Source organism: Macaca nemestrina, chromosome 7 (assembly GCF_043159975.1).
Source record: "Macaca nemestrina isolate mMacNem1 chromosome 7, mMacNem.hap1, whole genome shotgun sequence".
In the NCBI taxonomy this organism is placed as follows: domain Eukaryota; kingdom Metazoa; phylum Chordata; class Mammalia; order Primates; family Cercopithecidae; genus Macaca; species Macaca nemestrina.
The window spans coordinates 170,044,624-170,059,750 of record NC_092131.1 but is presented as its reverse complement, the minus strand read 5'-3'; the positions used below and the strand labels follow the sequence as shown (position 1 = coordinate 170,059,750).

Genomic DNA, 15,127 nt, shown 5'->3' with positions numbered 1-15,127 from the left:
TGTGAACACATCCACCCAGACTGGGAAGAAGGAACCATTCAATTAAATCCCTCTGTACCCAAAGGAGGTGGAGGGGTCACAGATGAGTCATTAACATCTTAAAAGTGCTGCAGAGATGATGAAAATAATATAACCGAAATTCAAAAGAAAGTGTACTAAAGAAGAGGATATATGCAGCAGAAAGTCACACCTACAGTGTAGAGAGTGCTTCTGTGAGATGGAAATGCATCCAAACCCCAAAAGATACAGGGCATGCATCCAACATCCACAGACGAAGGGAAACAAGTAGGCAAGGTCATCGAGGGGAAATGGTCAATGCTGACGTACGGCATGGGGATTTCTCCTCGGGTAATAAACCCAAAGAAGGAAAACATGATTTGTACAAAGAGGTCTGTGGCAGCCTTACACCTAAGAGGAAATGCCATTCACAATCTGCACGCTTAGTGGCAGAGGACGTAAGAGAAATACGTGACACGGCACATCATCGCCCAAATGGATCGTGGAAAGGTCACCACAAACAATCACGAAAAGTATATGGCGACATGGAGAAACATTTATCAAACATCAGATTTTAAAAGCTGTATGACAAAAATACATCTGTGTTATGATGACAGCCACGTACATCGTTTACGCTCAATGCTATGATCTGAAAAGGCGCACGGATGAAACAGCTCATCCGTGAGGGTAGCAGGGACCACGGAGAATACATTTTTTCATCGTCTCATTTTTTCTAACTCTACTGTTGCCATTCATGCAATGACTAAATGCTATTCGGTCCTCTTAAAAATATCCAGGACACACTTTTTCAAGCTGTACAATGAGTAGAAGAGAAGGGAGGGTTGCTGCCCAATTTCCTCCAGGTGAGTCTCCTACAGCATCACAGCTGGAATGCAGCATCTTGTGGAAATGCAGATTCAGTTTCAGCAGTTTGGGGCGGGGCTCCCCAGTAATGCCAGTGCTGCTGGGTTAGGGTTAGAAAGCAAGAGTCTACAGCACCTAAGTGACCAATATTGCCAATGTCTCTCCTCAGATTTTTTTTTTTTTTTTTACTGCAGCCTCAACCATAGGGATCACGACACGATGTGGACAGCACTGGGAACAGAGAGGTGGGCATAGGACACACGGCACCCTGTGCACCTGTTTGAGGCCAGGCCTTTGTTGGCTCCGGGCACAGCCTGGCTGACCACAGGGGAGTAAGGGGATTGCTCTTAGGAAAGCACGTTGTGATTTCAAGCAAGGCAGCACCAAATATCCCAGTGCACATCTTTCATAAAAAATCTTGCTTTCAAGATGAGTTCTATGGCTCTTTCTGGTCAGCTTTCAAAGAGGTCCTCATCTGGAATGGGGTACTCAAATCTAAGGACATGGAGACCCTGCCCACGTGCAGCGGGTCTGGTAGAGGTTTCAGAAAGAGTAGTCAGGACCCCCGGCACCAGGGTCCTTGTCAGCCTGGAACTCTGTAACTGGCAGGTGCTCCCCTTGACAGAGTTAATTTGTGAAGATGAAAGAGAAGAGAAGAGAGAAAGAGAGAGAGGAAGGAGGGAAGGGAGGGAGGAAGGGAGGGAGGGAGGGTAAAACAAAACAGAACAAAAGCTATACAATCATTAACCAGTTTAAATGAACTTTTCCAGCGTCTCAGACAAGAGCATTTCCTTCAAGGACACACTCTCCTTAGGGGGAGAAGCGACCTACTTTTCCATTCAATGCCTCTTCTGGGAAGAACAGGCCTCCTCTTGATCCTCCACAATGGCTGGGGACTTCCCCCACCTCCACCTGCCCTTTTAAACAGCTACTACCACCCATCCATCCAATCATTCCCACTCATGTACCTCCCAGCTCTCCAACCCCAAGATCTCTGTGTTTTTACCCCAATTACCATCTGGTTAGCATGAAGCACAAAACCAGAAAATATCAGGTCTTGCTTACTCCCCACCACGCTCTAAAGATTTTTTTTGACAAGAACTTGGCCAGCAATGCCATCTGTCACAACAAGATGCAGCATGTCATGTGCTCTGCACAGCCCACGTCAATCTCTGAGGTGCCTTCACCACTGTTGTGGGACAAGCCCATGCCCTGCTAAAGACCAAAGAAACACTTTTAAGCTGCTTTGGACTAAAGCCTAGACCCAGGGTCCAGAGCCTCCTGGCCTTAGGGGCGAACTCCCCCAACATCCACTAACACTGTGGGACTTCCTATGCATCCCACAGCCTCCTGTAAACACGGAATTGCTGTGAATGATAGGAACACCCGCAAAGCGAAGTCAACTGACACTTAATGTTCTTCAGAGGGAACACAAGACATTAAAATACAAGTGCCGAAAATCCAAGGGTCAATATGATTTCCATTCCAAACCCAAGCTCTCAGCACACACACACACACACACACACACACACACACGCACACACATACTCTCTCTCTCAAATTCATGAACTCTTCTCAGAAAAAAATATTAAATAGTTAAGGCTTTAAAAAATATGACAGCAGTCCACATACTTCACACAGGTCCAATAATCACATCGTCTTTATATATTCACTGTGAGGCTCGTTTTTTTTTTTTTTTTTTTTGGAAGGCAGCTTTTCAAATGTGTTTATTAGAATGCACGCTGACTTTGCTATAATTAAAATACAGTTATGCTGACATTCACTGCCCTCATTAACATGCGTTTCTTCCCCGAGGTTTTGTCAAACCTTCAAAAAATCCTTTTCCAAATAGTTATTCACAGCTATTTACCCACCAGGCCAAGGCCCCCGGGCTTTCAGAGATGCGTCCACTGTGAAATGCACTCTGGCCCCCACCCCAGGCACCAGGCCACCCAACACTGGCCACAGCAGTGTGTGAGCACCAGCACCCCCACGTCTCTGCCACTGCCCTGCTGGTCTGAGTACACCCCTGAGGATGGAGGGGCTCTCCCAGACACTGTCCCACCATGAGCAGACCCAGGGCAGCGGGCACGAAATCCAACCTCTCTTCTAGGGTGGGAGGAGGGGTGTCTTCTGCGAGACATGAGTCGCCACTCAGCCCTCAACCGGCTTCACTCCTGAGTCTTAGGGGTGAGCTTAAGAGTGGCCGGAACATCCACACAACACGTCTCCCAACTAGACCAATGACAAGCTCAGCCACCATCAGAACTGTAAGGCACCCAGCACCCCCAACTCCCTCACTTCAGCATCTGTGAGGCCTGTACCCTGAGGTCCCCTGCTCTCGGGCCCCTCTGCTCCCTTCCCTGGGACAGCCAGAGTCCTACCTGCTCTGGGAGCCACTTTGGCCTCTCTTCTGGGGTCCTGGTCTTGGGCTTGAAGCCTCTCTGGGGGTCTCCGGGGTGCTTGGCCTCGGGAGGGAGGTTCAGTGACTTGGGCCTCGCCTCGTGCCTGCTGGGGCTGCAGCTGGCCTTGATGGGTGGGCAGGCCTCTGCAGAGTCCCCAGGCCCCAGCTCAGGTCCATGCTCGGGGCTGGCCTCACTGGCGCTGGTGATGCTGGTCATGCTCAGACTCATCTTGATCTCTGCCACTATCTGGTCGATGTCCTCCTCCTGGTCCTCCAAGTCCCCATCCCCGCGCCTCAGGCGGTAGGGGGAGGCGCCCGTGTTCCCATTGGCCTCCTCGGGGTAGTAGTCCTGGTAGCCCTCTTTGCTGGGACAGTAGTGACCGTCTTCTTCCTGGTCGTGGGCCTCAAGGACAGAGGGCTCATCCTCCGGGATGGGCAGTTGGCCATCCGGGTAGTCCTGGCTGCCTTCAGCCTCGTGGCCATGGGGGTGTGGGCCCGCGGAGTCCGTCCACTCCTCCACCGCCTCCTGGCACTCATCAGTGTCCACGGGGTGCGCGCCGTGAGCCAAGTACTCCTCCCCATTGCAGTCCATGCCCTCCAGGTAGCTGTCGTCCTCGGGGCAGTAGCGGATGTAGTAGGTGATGCCCTCCTCCTCCTCAGGGAGGCCCTCGTCATAGTCCTCCTCCTCAGAGGTGTTGTTCACATAGTCGGAACTGGAGTCCCCATCGGGGCTATGGTTGTGGCACTCCTGTTCCTCGGGCGTGGGGCTCTCTGGCCGCAGGGCAGCCAGCTCCAGGCCCTCGGGCACATAGCCCTCCAAGGGAAGCTCCATGTCCTCACTCTCGGGCTCCTGGCTGTGGGGGACAGGACCCGGTCTCACCCTATGGTCCAACATGCCGCTCCCCGCGTTCTCACGCTTCCGGTGGGCCATGGCGGGTGCTCATGCGGCCATCATCACCCAGAGGCAGCCACTGTGGGGAGGAACATTGGGAAGGACAGAGTCAAAACTCCACAAAGCCCAGCCAAGTGTGGGGCCACTTCACCACAGCACCTCCCACCACGTTCTCCCGCAGCACCTCCCACCACGTTCTCCCACAGCAATGTGAATGCACATCCATTCAAACAATGCGCCATCCCCACCCCGGCTGACTCATCATCAGAAAAACATGCATCCACGCCAAGAAGAATGAGGGCACACGGAGCTCCAGGAAAAGCATTCAAGGGAGGCACCGGCAACTCGCCAGGATACCTGCCTCTCCCCAAGAACCCACCGGCTCCTTCCTGACTTCTCACTCAATTTGGGTAGCCCAGGTGACCAAGACAAATGGTCATAAGATCGGGTTGTTTGCTCTCAAGAAGAAAACGAGCAGCTTTCATTAAGAAGACATAATGAGGACCGATGAGGAGGGATGTTAACTCTTCCCAATCTAAATCCATGGCCCCTCAAAGACTAACTTGGGTCCCTTCCCCTTCAGGCTTATCCCATCCTCTCCCTCCTCTTTCCCTTCAAACCGAACAATGCTTGCAGAGGAAGTGGATGTGCAGGAACCATCCAGGCTGAGCAATGTGCAGGAAAGCTCAACACAAGTCCCCAGCATGGTAGGCTGCAGGGCTCAAGAGAGGGGACAGCACTGCTCGGCCATGGTGGGAAGAGGACAAAGGGTGCAGCTGCAGCCTGCAGGTATCATGGGGTGACAGGGCAGCTGCAGAGACCTGGCAAGCCAAACTGGGAGAGGGCCTGGACCCCGTGCCCCGGACTCTGCACTCTATCCCCCAAACCACACTGCTATGGCTTTAATATGCCCCCCAAAGTTCATGTGTTGGAGACTTAATCCCTAATGCAACAGTGTTGAGAGGTGGGACCTTTAAGAGGTGATTAGGTCATGAGGGCTGTGCTCTCGTGAATGGATTAACGTCTCTATCTTGGGAGGAAGTTCTTTATTGTGAGAGTGGGTTTGTTATAAAAGTGAGTTCAGCTCTCTCCTGCTTTCTCTCTCACTCTCCCTCACCTTCTCACCTTCTGCCTTGGGATGACATAGCAAGAAGGCCCTTTACCAGATGCTGACACCTTGACCTTGGACTTCCCAGCCTCCAGAACTGTCAAAAACAAATCTCCATTCTTTATATAATCACCCAGTCTCAGGTATTGTTATAGCAACAGAAAACAGACTAAGACACATGCAGAGTCACTGAGCAATTATCAACATTTTTTCTTTTAGCCCTGTCTCTCTAGGCCTGGCATGGGGACAGAGGCTAGAGGCAGGGAGATGACTGAAAAGGTTATTTTATCCGCTAGGGGGAAGCAAGGGCCTAGCATCGGGAAAGTGGCACAGAGGACATACAAAAGTTTGCTTAACGTTCTATTTTTTTTTTTTTTTTTTTTTTTTTTTGAGATGGAGTCTTGCTCTGTCACCCAGGCTGGAGTGCAGTGGCGCCATCTCGGCTCACTGCAAGCTCCACCTCCTGGGTTCATGCCATTCTCCTGCCTCAGCCTCCCCAGTAGCTGGACTACAGGTGCCCCCCACCACACCGAGCTAACTTTTCATATTTTTAGTAAAGACGGGGTTTCACCGTGTTAGCCAGGATGGTCTCGATCTCCTGACCTCATGATCCACCCGCCTCAGCCTCCCAAAGTGCTGGGATTACAGGCATGAGCCACCGCGCCCGGCAACGTTCTACTTCTTAAGCTAAGTGTTTCCCCAAGTGTTTGTCATATTCTTTAAACTGTACTTTTACATTACACATTCCTTTTTGCTTGTATGATAGTTCAATTATTTAAAAAAACATATTCCAGTAGTCCAGTTAAGAGCTTTCACACTCGAAAATGCTTAAAATGGTAAATTTTTAATGTCTATTTTACTGCAATTTTTAAAAAGAAAAAAAAAAGGAGAGCTTAAACTAAAACAGTAGAGAGGACAGTGGAGAAGTGGCTCAGCGAGCACCTTAGGTGGCAGAAGCAAAGGATCTGGGCTCAGATGGGAGCAGGGAGTGAAGATGAAAGAGGAGCTATCAGTGACCCTCAGCAGCCATTCCCCGGGCTCTGATCTTGCCTTCCTGTACCTCCTCTTCCCCTGTTGTCTCTTTAGTTTAGGCCACAAACTCAAGGCCTTCCATATTATATCCCCCAGAGCTCCCAACACAGCACCTTGTTTGTAGTAGTGCCCAAAACACATCTTGTTATGAGACTGAGTGTACCAGATAGTCACAGTTACAGCAGTATGAACATTCCCAAAAGAACGAAGAAGGAGGTAATTATTTCATCCAGTCCCGACACTCAGAGTGTGGGCACAATTACTGATGGAGCCACATGCTTCCAACGTGTGAATTCACTCCAAGGACACTTGACATCGAAAGAAGTGATGTTTACTCTGCCACCTGCACAGGCTCGTCCATGGCCGTGTCTCAAGAGCATCACTAGTAGCAGAACGATTCTCAGCACTCTCCCTAGAGTGGCCCACAGACAGCAAAGATGTCCCACACCAGCAAAACTGTCACTGAGAAGGACCCTGCAGGGCCTGTTACCCCATTCCCAAACCCAGAAACTGGCAGGACAATTCAAAAGAGCTGTTCCCCAGAAGAGAACAAGTGGCCAGCACTCACTAAGACATCAGCGACCCAGATGTGTCAGAGGACACATCAAGAACACTGAGCTGCCACAAAGACCACACACAACTTGACACCAGATTTCTTATCTTCACAGAGGACAGCCAGTCACAAGAGACAGGTTGCAGGAGTGATGTCAGGGACTTAGCAACCACAACTCTCGGACACAATCACCAGTAACTACATTCCTCAAGACGGTCTCTCAGAAGCATGTGCTGAATGCAGCTGCTAACACGCAACCAGATGTCCATGTCTTAACTGTCAGGACAGCAAAGGGCAGATGGTACATCACTGGCACATGAGCACACAGCTCCCATTCCTTGCATAGCGGTGCCGTCTCTATGGCATCCCTGTACCTCGCCAGGCTCTAGACACCAAGCTGTGCACATACTTGTTAGAGAACGAACTAAAGTACACAGTACTCTTGCTTTCTTCAAATTCTCCGTCATCCGCGGGGATAAAATCTGTGATGTGCACATAGAAATATGTATACCAACACCAAATAAAATATTCTCTAGGCCAGTATAAGACATAAGGACTAAAATACACATTACAATAACATGGAACAGTCCCCGATCCTATTAAAATACTGTCCAAGTTTTCAAAAATGAAAACACTGAGGACACTGTAGGAGAACCACAAGAGAACCAGGAGCTTATTTTCCACTGGTGTTTCCCACTAGCTCTCCAAGCCTTCAAATGATTTCAGAAAATTTATCCCAGATGTGTAACACTACCACAACCACGTAATTTGGACTACAATTACTCAATTCATCATTTACCACTGCTTCCTATACCTTTTGCATTTCTTTCTCTTGAACTATTTAGGGGGATTTCATTTTTATTTTGTAAAAATAATTGTTAGAGTCATTTTGTGTAGTTAGGAGGTAACCCTTTTGTGTCTATAAAATGGCTCTGATCTCACACAGAATGATATCTTTGCTGGGTATAAGATTATTGCATTGCATCCTTTTCACAATAATTTGCTAACACTGTTCCACTGTCTTCTAGCTTACAGCCTCGCAGATGTGCACTTTAATACTACTAATCAGATTCTTTTTACCTTGTTACAAAAATCTATTCCTTCTGTCTGGAAGCTGATACAATTTCCTCTCCACTCTTAGAGTTCAGAAATTCCAGCCAACTATGTCTGGATAAGGGTCTTTTTTAATTTTATGAGGGTCTCATTAATTTTACGTGAGATTCATTTGCTGAGCCCTTTCCGTATCAAGTCCCACATCTTTAGCTACAGGAAGATTCTTGCTATTTCTTTTTTATTTCTCTCCCCAATGGCCTTTTTCTCTTCCTGGAATATCTCTGGAATTTGCCCTCCAAATCACTTAACTTTACACTCATAGCACCCATTTCATATTTTTTTTCTTTGTGGTATAAATTAGTTCCTCCATTTGACCTTCCAAAACACTAACTCACTTCAGCAAGATGTGGCATGTGACCTGTCTTTGCTCTTGCTGGCAACAAAGGGTTCCTAAGACACCAGCGCAGGTCTCTCAGCGAGTGGTGGATGGCTGGACAGTGTAATATACAGTGGGAGATGATTTTATGGTGAGCTGGAGGCAGTCACAGTGGTGATCTGGGACTTCATTGTTGAGATGTGAAGAGGTGCCTGTATTTTTTAGGTACAACAGAGATAGACTGTCCTCAGCCAGATCTGTTTGCTTCCAGGGAAAATGTCCACCCCTCCTAGAGGCACAGGAATAAGGTGCTCCCCTGAAACTCCCTGAGTGTGTGTGCTGCACCTGCCCCCAGCTCCAGAAGTTCCAGACTTTTCATGGAAGAGGTCAAACTTCTTCCCTTGGAGCAAGCAAATCCAGTCACTGTCTAGAATCCTTTCTTCCTTACATAGAAATATTTAACCCATGAGAAAGTTTACACATACAAGGTAGGGAGCAGCTTCGTGTTCCCCATGATGGTTACCCCAGTGATTTTCAAGCTTTGTTACCCATTAAAAATCCTGATGCCCAGGTCACACCTCATACCAATGACCCTGGAATGCCTCAGATAGGAACTAGGCATCAGTAGTCCTAAACATTTCCCAGGTGATTCCAATATACAGCAAAGTGTGGGCACCACAGCTTTACTTAGATAACCCAATACCCTTTATTAAATAGACCATTCTGTTTCTCACGTCTTACAGTGACCAACCATCTCAACTTTAACACTCAAAGTCTCATGTCCCAGGAAACCCTCAGTTCCAGAGGAACTGGGATGGCTGGTCACCTTGCATATCATACACTAATTTTTTTTTTTTTTTTTTTTTGAGACTGAGTCTCGCTCTGTTGCCAGGCCGGAATGCTGTCGTGTGATCTTGGCTCACTGAAACCTCCGTCTCCCAGGTTCAAGTGATTCTCCTGCCTCAGCCTCCCAAGTGGCTGGGACTACAGGTGTGCGCCACTGCGCCCAGCTAATTTTTTTTTTTTTTTCTTTTAGTAGAGATGGGGTTTCACCATGTTGGCCAGGATGGTCTCGATCTCTTGACCTCGTGATCCACCTGCCTCAGCCTCCCAAAGAGCTGGGATTACAGGTGTGAGCCACCATGCCAGGCCATCATACACTAAATTCTTACATAAACTTAGATCTGTCCCTGGACATCCTAGTCTATGTCATTTCTATCTGCCCAGAAACAGTACCATGCCATTTTCATTATTATGACTTTACAGCATATTTTAATATGACGTGAGGCAAGTTCTCTCTCATTATTCTCATTTTTTCATCTTCCCCTGCTATTTTCACGTTTATTCTCCCAAAAGAACTTAGGAGTCAGTGGTTTCAAGTGTCCCCAGTATTCCATTGAAATTTTGGCTGGAGTAACTTTAAGTTATAAATTACTTTAGGGAATTTGTTTTCTTTTGAGACAAGGTCTCACTCTGTCACCCAGGCTAAAGTGCTGCACGATCTCGGCTCATGGCAGTCCGCCTCACGGGTTAAAGTGATTCTTGTGCCTCAGCCTCCTGAGTGGCTGGGATTACAGACACGTGTTACCACCCTCAGCTAATTTTTGTGTTTTTTGTAGAGAAGAGGTTTTTCCATGTTGGCCAGGTTGGTCTCCAACTCCTGGCCTCAAGTGATCTGCCCATCTCGGTCTCCTAAAGTGCTGGAATTATAAGAGTGAGCCACCACGCCCGGCCTCAGAAATTTTTCATACTTAACAACACTGAGTCTTTTTACCCAATTTCACCCCAAAAAAATCTTCCTATTTATTCAAGCCTTAAATGCCTCTCAACAGCTTTGTAAATTTCTTTATAGCTGTAGGCATCTCATATTAAGTTTTTTCTTAAATGTAATATTTTTGTGGCTGTTGTGAATAGATCTCCTCTTCCTTATATATTTACCTGGTTATTGTTGCTATACAGAAGAAAATGATACTGATTTTGTAAAAATAGGTTTTACTAAGCTATTTTTAAATACTAATAGTTTTTAGTTGATAATGTTTTTCTAGGTAAATGATGTCACCTTCAGAAGTCACCATTTTGCTTCCCCTTTCCAGCATGTGGTCATCTTGTCTAACTATCCTGCCTTGCACTTCCCTGCACAGTTAACAATGGCAGTAAGAGGCACCCTTGACTTACTCCTCATTGTAATGAAAATGCTTTCACTTTACCAGGGCTGAACCAGGGGGAGACAAGGGAGGCCCCAAAAACCTCAGCAATCAAAATAAATAATATTTTAATGCAATGCTTTAAAAATCAAAATTAATACAAAATAAATCCACGATGAACAAAATATCAACATTTTAAATGAAGATAGGATTGGTATTCTTGATTCTTCCTGTTGCCTCAGGCTGCAATATGTGGCTTGGCTGTGGACTGGTAATGATCCCGTTTTTCACCATGACTACAATGCCAGCACTGGCTAACGGCAGCTCTTTTCCTGAGTTTGGCACCACAGACATTCTGATCCAGTTCTCTTTCCCATGGGTACAAAGGGTGAGGGACCCACAGCAGCTGCCCAGGAAGGCAATCACGTCTTCAAAGACTCCACAGAATTACACTGAACCTACCGGGGCACTATTGGTGTAAGACAAAGAGCCCGCCTGTTAAAGATGAAGACTGAAGGTCCTTGTTTCAATTCAGACCTCTGTTTACTGTGAGGCCTGGGGCAAGATATTTAATCGGGAGATGGCCTTCCCCTCCTTAGGAAATTGAAAATGACAGTATGTGCCTGCAGGGCTTGAAGTGGGTTAAAGAAGAGAGTAACCAGTGCAGGCCTGAACTCCATAATCACTACATAAAGGGAGTTAAGGAAAATGTCAATGAAGTGGTCCGGGAGAGGATGCCTGATGAGGTGAATGTCTTAGATGGGAACAGGGAACTCTGCTGACACAGGTGGCTGGGAGTGGCTGTGGCCAGGTGACACGGTCCCTGGCTGTGTATGCAAAGTGCATCTCTGCAATGGAATAGGGGTGCATCTTAGAGGGACTGCGGAGAGCGGGGAGAAGTCCCTATGGAAATCCAAGACGTACTCCTCCAATGCAGTGATCCGCTCACTGTGGTGGGCACAAGGCCCCCTGGAGAGTGTGCAGGTTCATGGTCCAAGATTCCAAGGTGGGGGGCCAAAGGCCAGGTCCAGAGCTACAGGTGGTTCTCATGTCGGAGGTCCAAAGACTGCACGTGAAAACTCTGCTCTGTAGCCGGGCGAGGTGGCGGGCGCCTGTAGTCCCAGCTACTCAGGAGGCTGAGGCAGGAGAATGGCGTGAACCCGGGAGGCGGAGCTTGCAGTGAGCTGAGATCCAGCCACTGCACTCCAGCCTGGGCGACAGAGTCAGACTCCATCTCAAAAAAAAAAAAGAAAACTCTGTTCTAAATAGAGGCTTGCAGGTCTCTGATGACTGCCCAGGGAATGGATCTGACCTCCTTGTCAACAAATACAAGGCCCTCCCCTGGTAGCCTAGGCCCTCCACATTCCAAGCCTTCTTCCCCTACTCCAGGGGATGGAGAGCGAGGACAACTGTCCCCAGCTTCTTCAAACAAGGGCAAAGGTGGGTGGCCTGGCAGGACGCGGCTATGCAGAGCACAGCAGATAATTCCCAAGCCACAAAGGTAGGGTGTGGTCAAGGGGAGGTGAGAAGGAAAGGTGGGCAAAAATGTAGGCAGAAATAAGTGCTTCTTTCAAAGAAAGAGTTCTCCTACTGGATTTCTGGTATCTCATTTAGTTCACCAAAAGCATACTCCTGCAAGGAACTAACACATTGCCTTTTCACAGAAGCAGTTTGCAGTCTGATTAGATAAAGAATTCCATTTAAGACACCTCAATGTGTAAGCAACTTTTTCAGAAAGCCCTTTAGTGCCTGAAGGAAGGTCCCACATAGCTGCCAAATTCCAGCTTTCCGGGCTGCCAGACTCTCTAAACGTCTGGTCAAAAGATCTCCAATTACTTTAACTGCATACTCCTTCTAGGGACACAACTGTTATATGGGGACAGCTGCCCTGTAGGAGGGCAGGAGAGAGCCGCAGATATGACTAATCATCTAGCACATCATTTGTGAAACTGATGTGGGCAGACTTCTGTACTCAGAGGGTGACTGCTTCTGAGGGCACATTACTTCCCAGCACCGAGGACTACAATCTGTTTTGCTCAGTGTTCTCAATAGGAAACAGAGAAGAATGGAGGCCCACACGCAGTTGTCCCACCCGGAGAAAGCCGGTGTTCATTTGGTGGTTTCTTTCTTTCCAGTCTTTTATCTGTGCATCTCTTTTGCATAACTGAGACCTTACTGTAAACACAGATCCACGTTGTTCTCTTTTAACACGGGGTAAGCAACAAGCTCTCCATAGGTATCGTTTTAATGGCTACATCCTATTTCCCAGCTGAATAGGGATCATCTGACCACCACAGACTGAATGTCTGCATCCCCCCACAAAATTCACATGCAGAAATCCTGACCCCCAGTGTGATGGCATTAGGGGGTGGGGTCTTTGGGGAGTGATGAGGTCATGAGGGTGGAGCTCATGAGTGGGACTGTGCCCTGATAAAGAGACCCCAGGCCGGGCACGGTGGCTCACGCCTGTAATCCCAGCACTTTGGGAGGCCGAGGCAGGCAGATCACAAGGTCATGAGTTTGAGACCAGCCTGGCCAACATAGCGAAACCCCATCTCTACTAAAAATACAAAAAAAAAAAAAAATTAGCTAGGCATGGTGGCGTGTGCCTGTAATCCCAGCTACCTGGGAGGCTGAGGCAAGGAGAATCGCTCAAACCTGGGCGGTGGCAGGAAGAGAGAGAGAAAAGAAAAAGAACCCAGAGAGCTGCCTTGCCCCTTTCACCATGTGTGGACACGGAAAGAAGACGGCCACCTATGCACCAGAAAGCCGACAGACCTCACCAGACACTGAATCTGCCCATACCTTGGTCACAGACTTCCCAGCCTACAGAACTGTGAGAAATAAATGTCTGCTGTTGGAGCCACCAAGTCTATGGTGTTTTTTGATATAGCAGCCTGAGCTGACTAAGACACTAACTATTCCCCTGCTGAACCCACATTATGTCCTGGTTTTGCATAATAAGTAATGCTGTTTATTCTGTGTTTCCCTCATAATATACTATAGGCGTTTTCTCTCTTCCCAGGGCCTTTATCCAGGACCCTTTGAAACTGTCTTTGCTACATACAGTGACAATCCAAGGCCCAGGTCCTCAGATGAGCCCAGGAGGGAGTTAACCGTCTCTACAGTGGGGGCTGGGGGCTTTGCACTGCAGAGCATGTATGCAAACATACGCAGGTCCTCTGCTTCTAGTCAATCATATTAAAGATAAATCCTGTACAACACACCATCTGGAAAGCAATTCAAATGTACAGGAGAAGCATGATTACCTGCTACATGTCCAAGAAAATGAGTCCCCATGTCCAGACTCAATTAATTCTATAACAGCACATAAATCAATAGGAAATGCGGCCCCCTACACCGTGCTCACCACTCGCCTCCTGAAACATCCTAATGAGATGTGGGAAATAAAGGCTCATTGTCAACAATAAAGGGCTCCAGTGTCCTTATTCTAAACCATGTTTTTCTTTTGCACGGGAAAATAGCATTAGCTGGTGCTTAGAAGAGCTGGTAATATAGCAGACCAGATGAAAAATAGCTATTCAGTGACCACAATACAGGCTGGGTGAAAACGTATCATACAAATGAGAAACAGACTCAGCCAAATTGCTCCTGACACCAATCTTGTCCCCCATTTGGTCTCGCATTTTGTAAAGATAATATTACTTTGTTCCTTTCAAATATAATTTAGTTGCTTTCACTATACACGACGTGGGTTTGAACAGTCCTGGAGAATGCTTACATGATCAGTCCAAGCATTTCAGACAAAAGTCACTGAGTAAGTATTTCACTTCAAGATCACGGGCAACTACAAGCTCTGAAAAGACACTAATAAATTAATCTTCCAAAAACCATACTGATGTCCAACACTGTCAAACAAGGCTCTCTAACCTAGCTTAGAGTCACAAAAGGATGTGTTTCTCTTTGGAAAATGGCAGTGAAATGGACAAAAATATTGAGCACACACTAAACCTTCAATAACAGGATCCTAGGTAAATCAGTGTTAGCATATGCACAAGACAGTTTTGTGGTGTCTGAAATATTTACAAAAGGCTTAGCATGTAATATGCATTGTTATGATTTATTCACAACCAAATAAACATAGAATCAACTGTGAAGAGATGCATTAAGACGTTAGCAAGGGCTGCCTTCGAGTGATGGGACGATGGTACCTATTTCCTTCCTCTCGTCATTCCTGGCTACAGTACTTCTACAGACAAATAACATAATAAAGACAAGAACCATGGACTGAAAGCCCTCTGCAGCCCGGGAAGCCTTGGGCAGCCATACCTGTCAGGTGACATTTCTGTGGTGGGAAGGGTGTTAAGTCTCAGCAGCCCTTGGAAGAGGCCTGGGGTTAATGTCAGGCCTAACTTCTTCCTTCTGGGCATTGAATATGCTGGGACATCTGCCCCACTGCATCCTCATCTCCAAATAAGCAAAAGGCGATAATCTGCCCTTTAAATATCATTCAAATTGCTGTCAGACCTTCATCATCAATACTAGTCTCCAGGAAATAGCATTTTCAATCTCTCACAATGTAGTCCGCACCTGAAAGCGGCATTAATGCCATAACAGGAACACAGTAACTGTGCACACTTCTGGCCCGGCAGGTATTTGCTGTTCTTTCTGGGTTACAGTAAGAAGTCTACTCTCTCCCACACGAACTTCTGGAAATAGTGGTGCCTTGGCAAAGTCTACCTC

The 15,127-nt window shown here is 47.4% G+C and overlaps 1 protein-coding gene across 5 annotated transcripts in view; it reads right to left on the bottom strand.

Annotated features, from left to right (window-relative positions):
- Positions 1-15,127, bottom strand: part of LOC105497507 (amyloid beta precursor protein binding family A member 2) — a 236,119-nt gene that overhangs the window by 61,127 nt on the left and 159,865 nt on the right. For all 5 annotated transcript variants that reach the window (XM_071067211.1, XM_071067210.1, XM_071067207.1 and 2 more), the window contains one exon: positions 3,246-4,236. In XM_071067211.1, coding sequence (XP_070923312.1) covers positions 3,246-4,196 — 951 coding nt within the window. In that variant the 5' untranslated portion in view covers positions 4,197-4,236. The remainder of the gene's footprint in view (positions 1-3,245; positions 4,237-15,127) is intronic.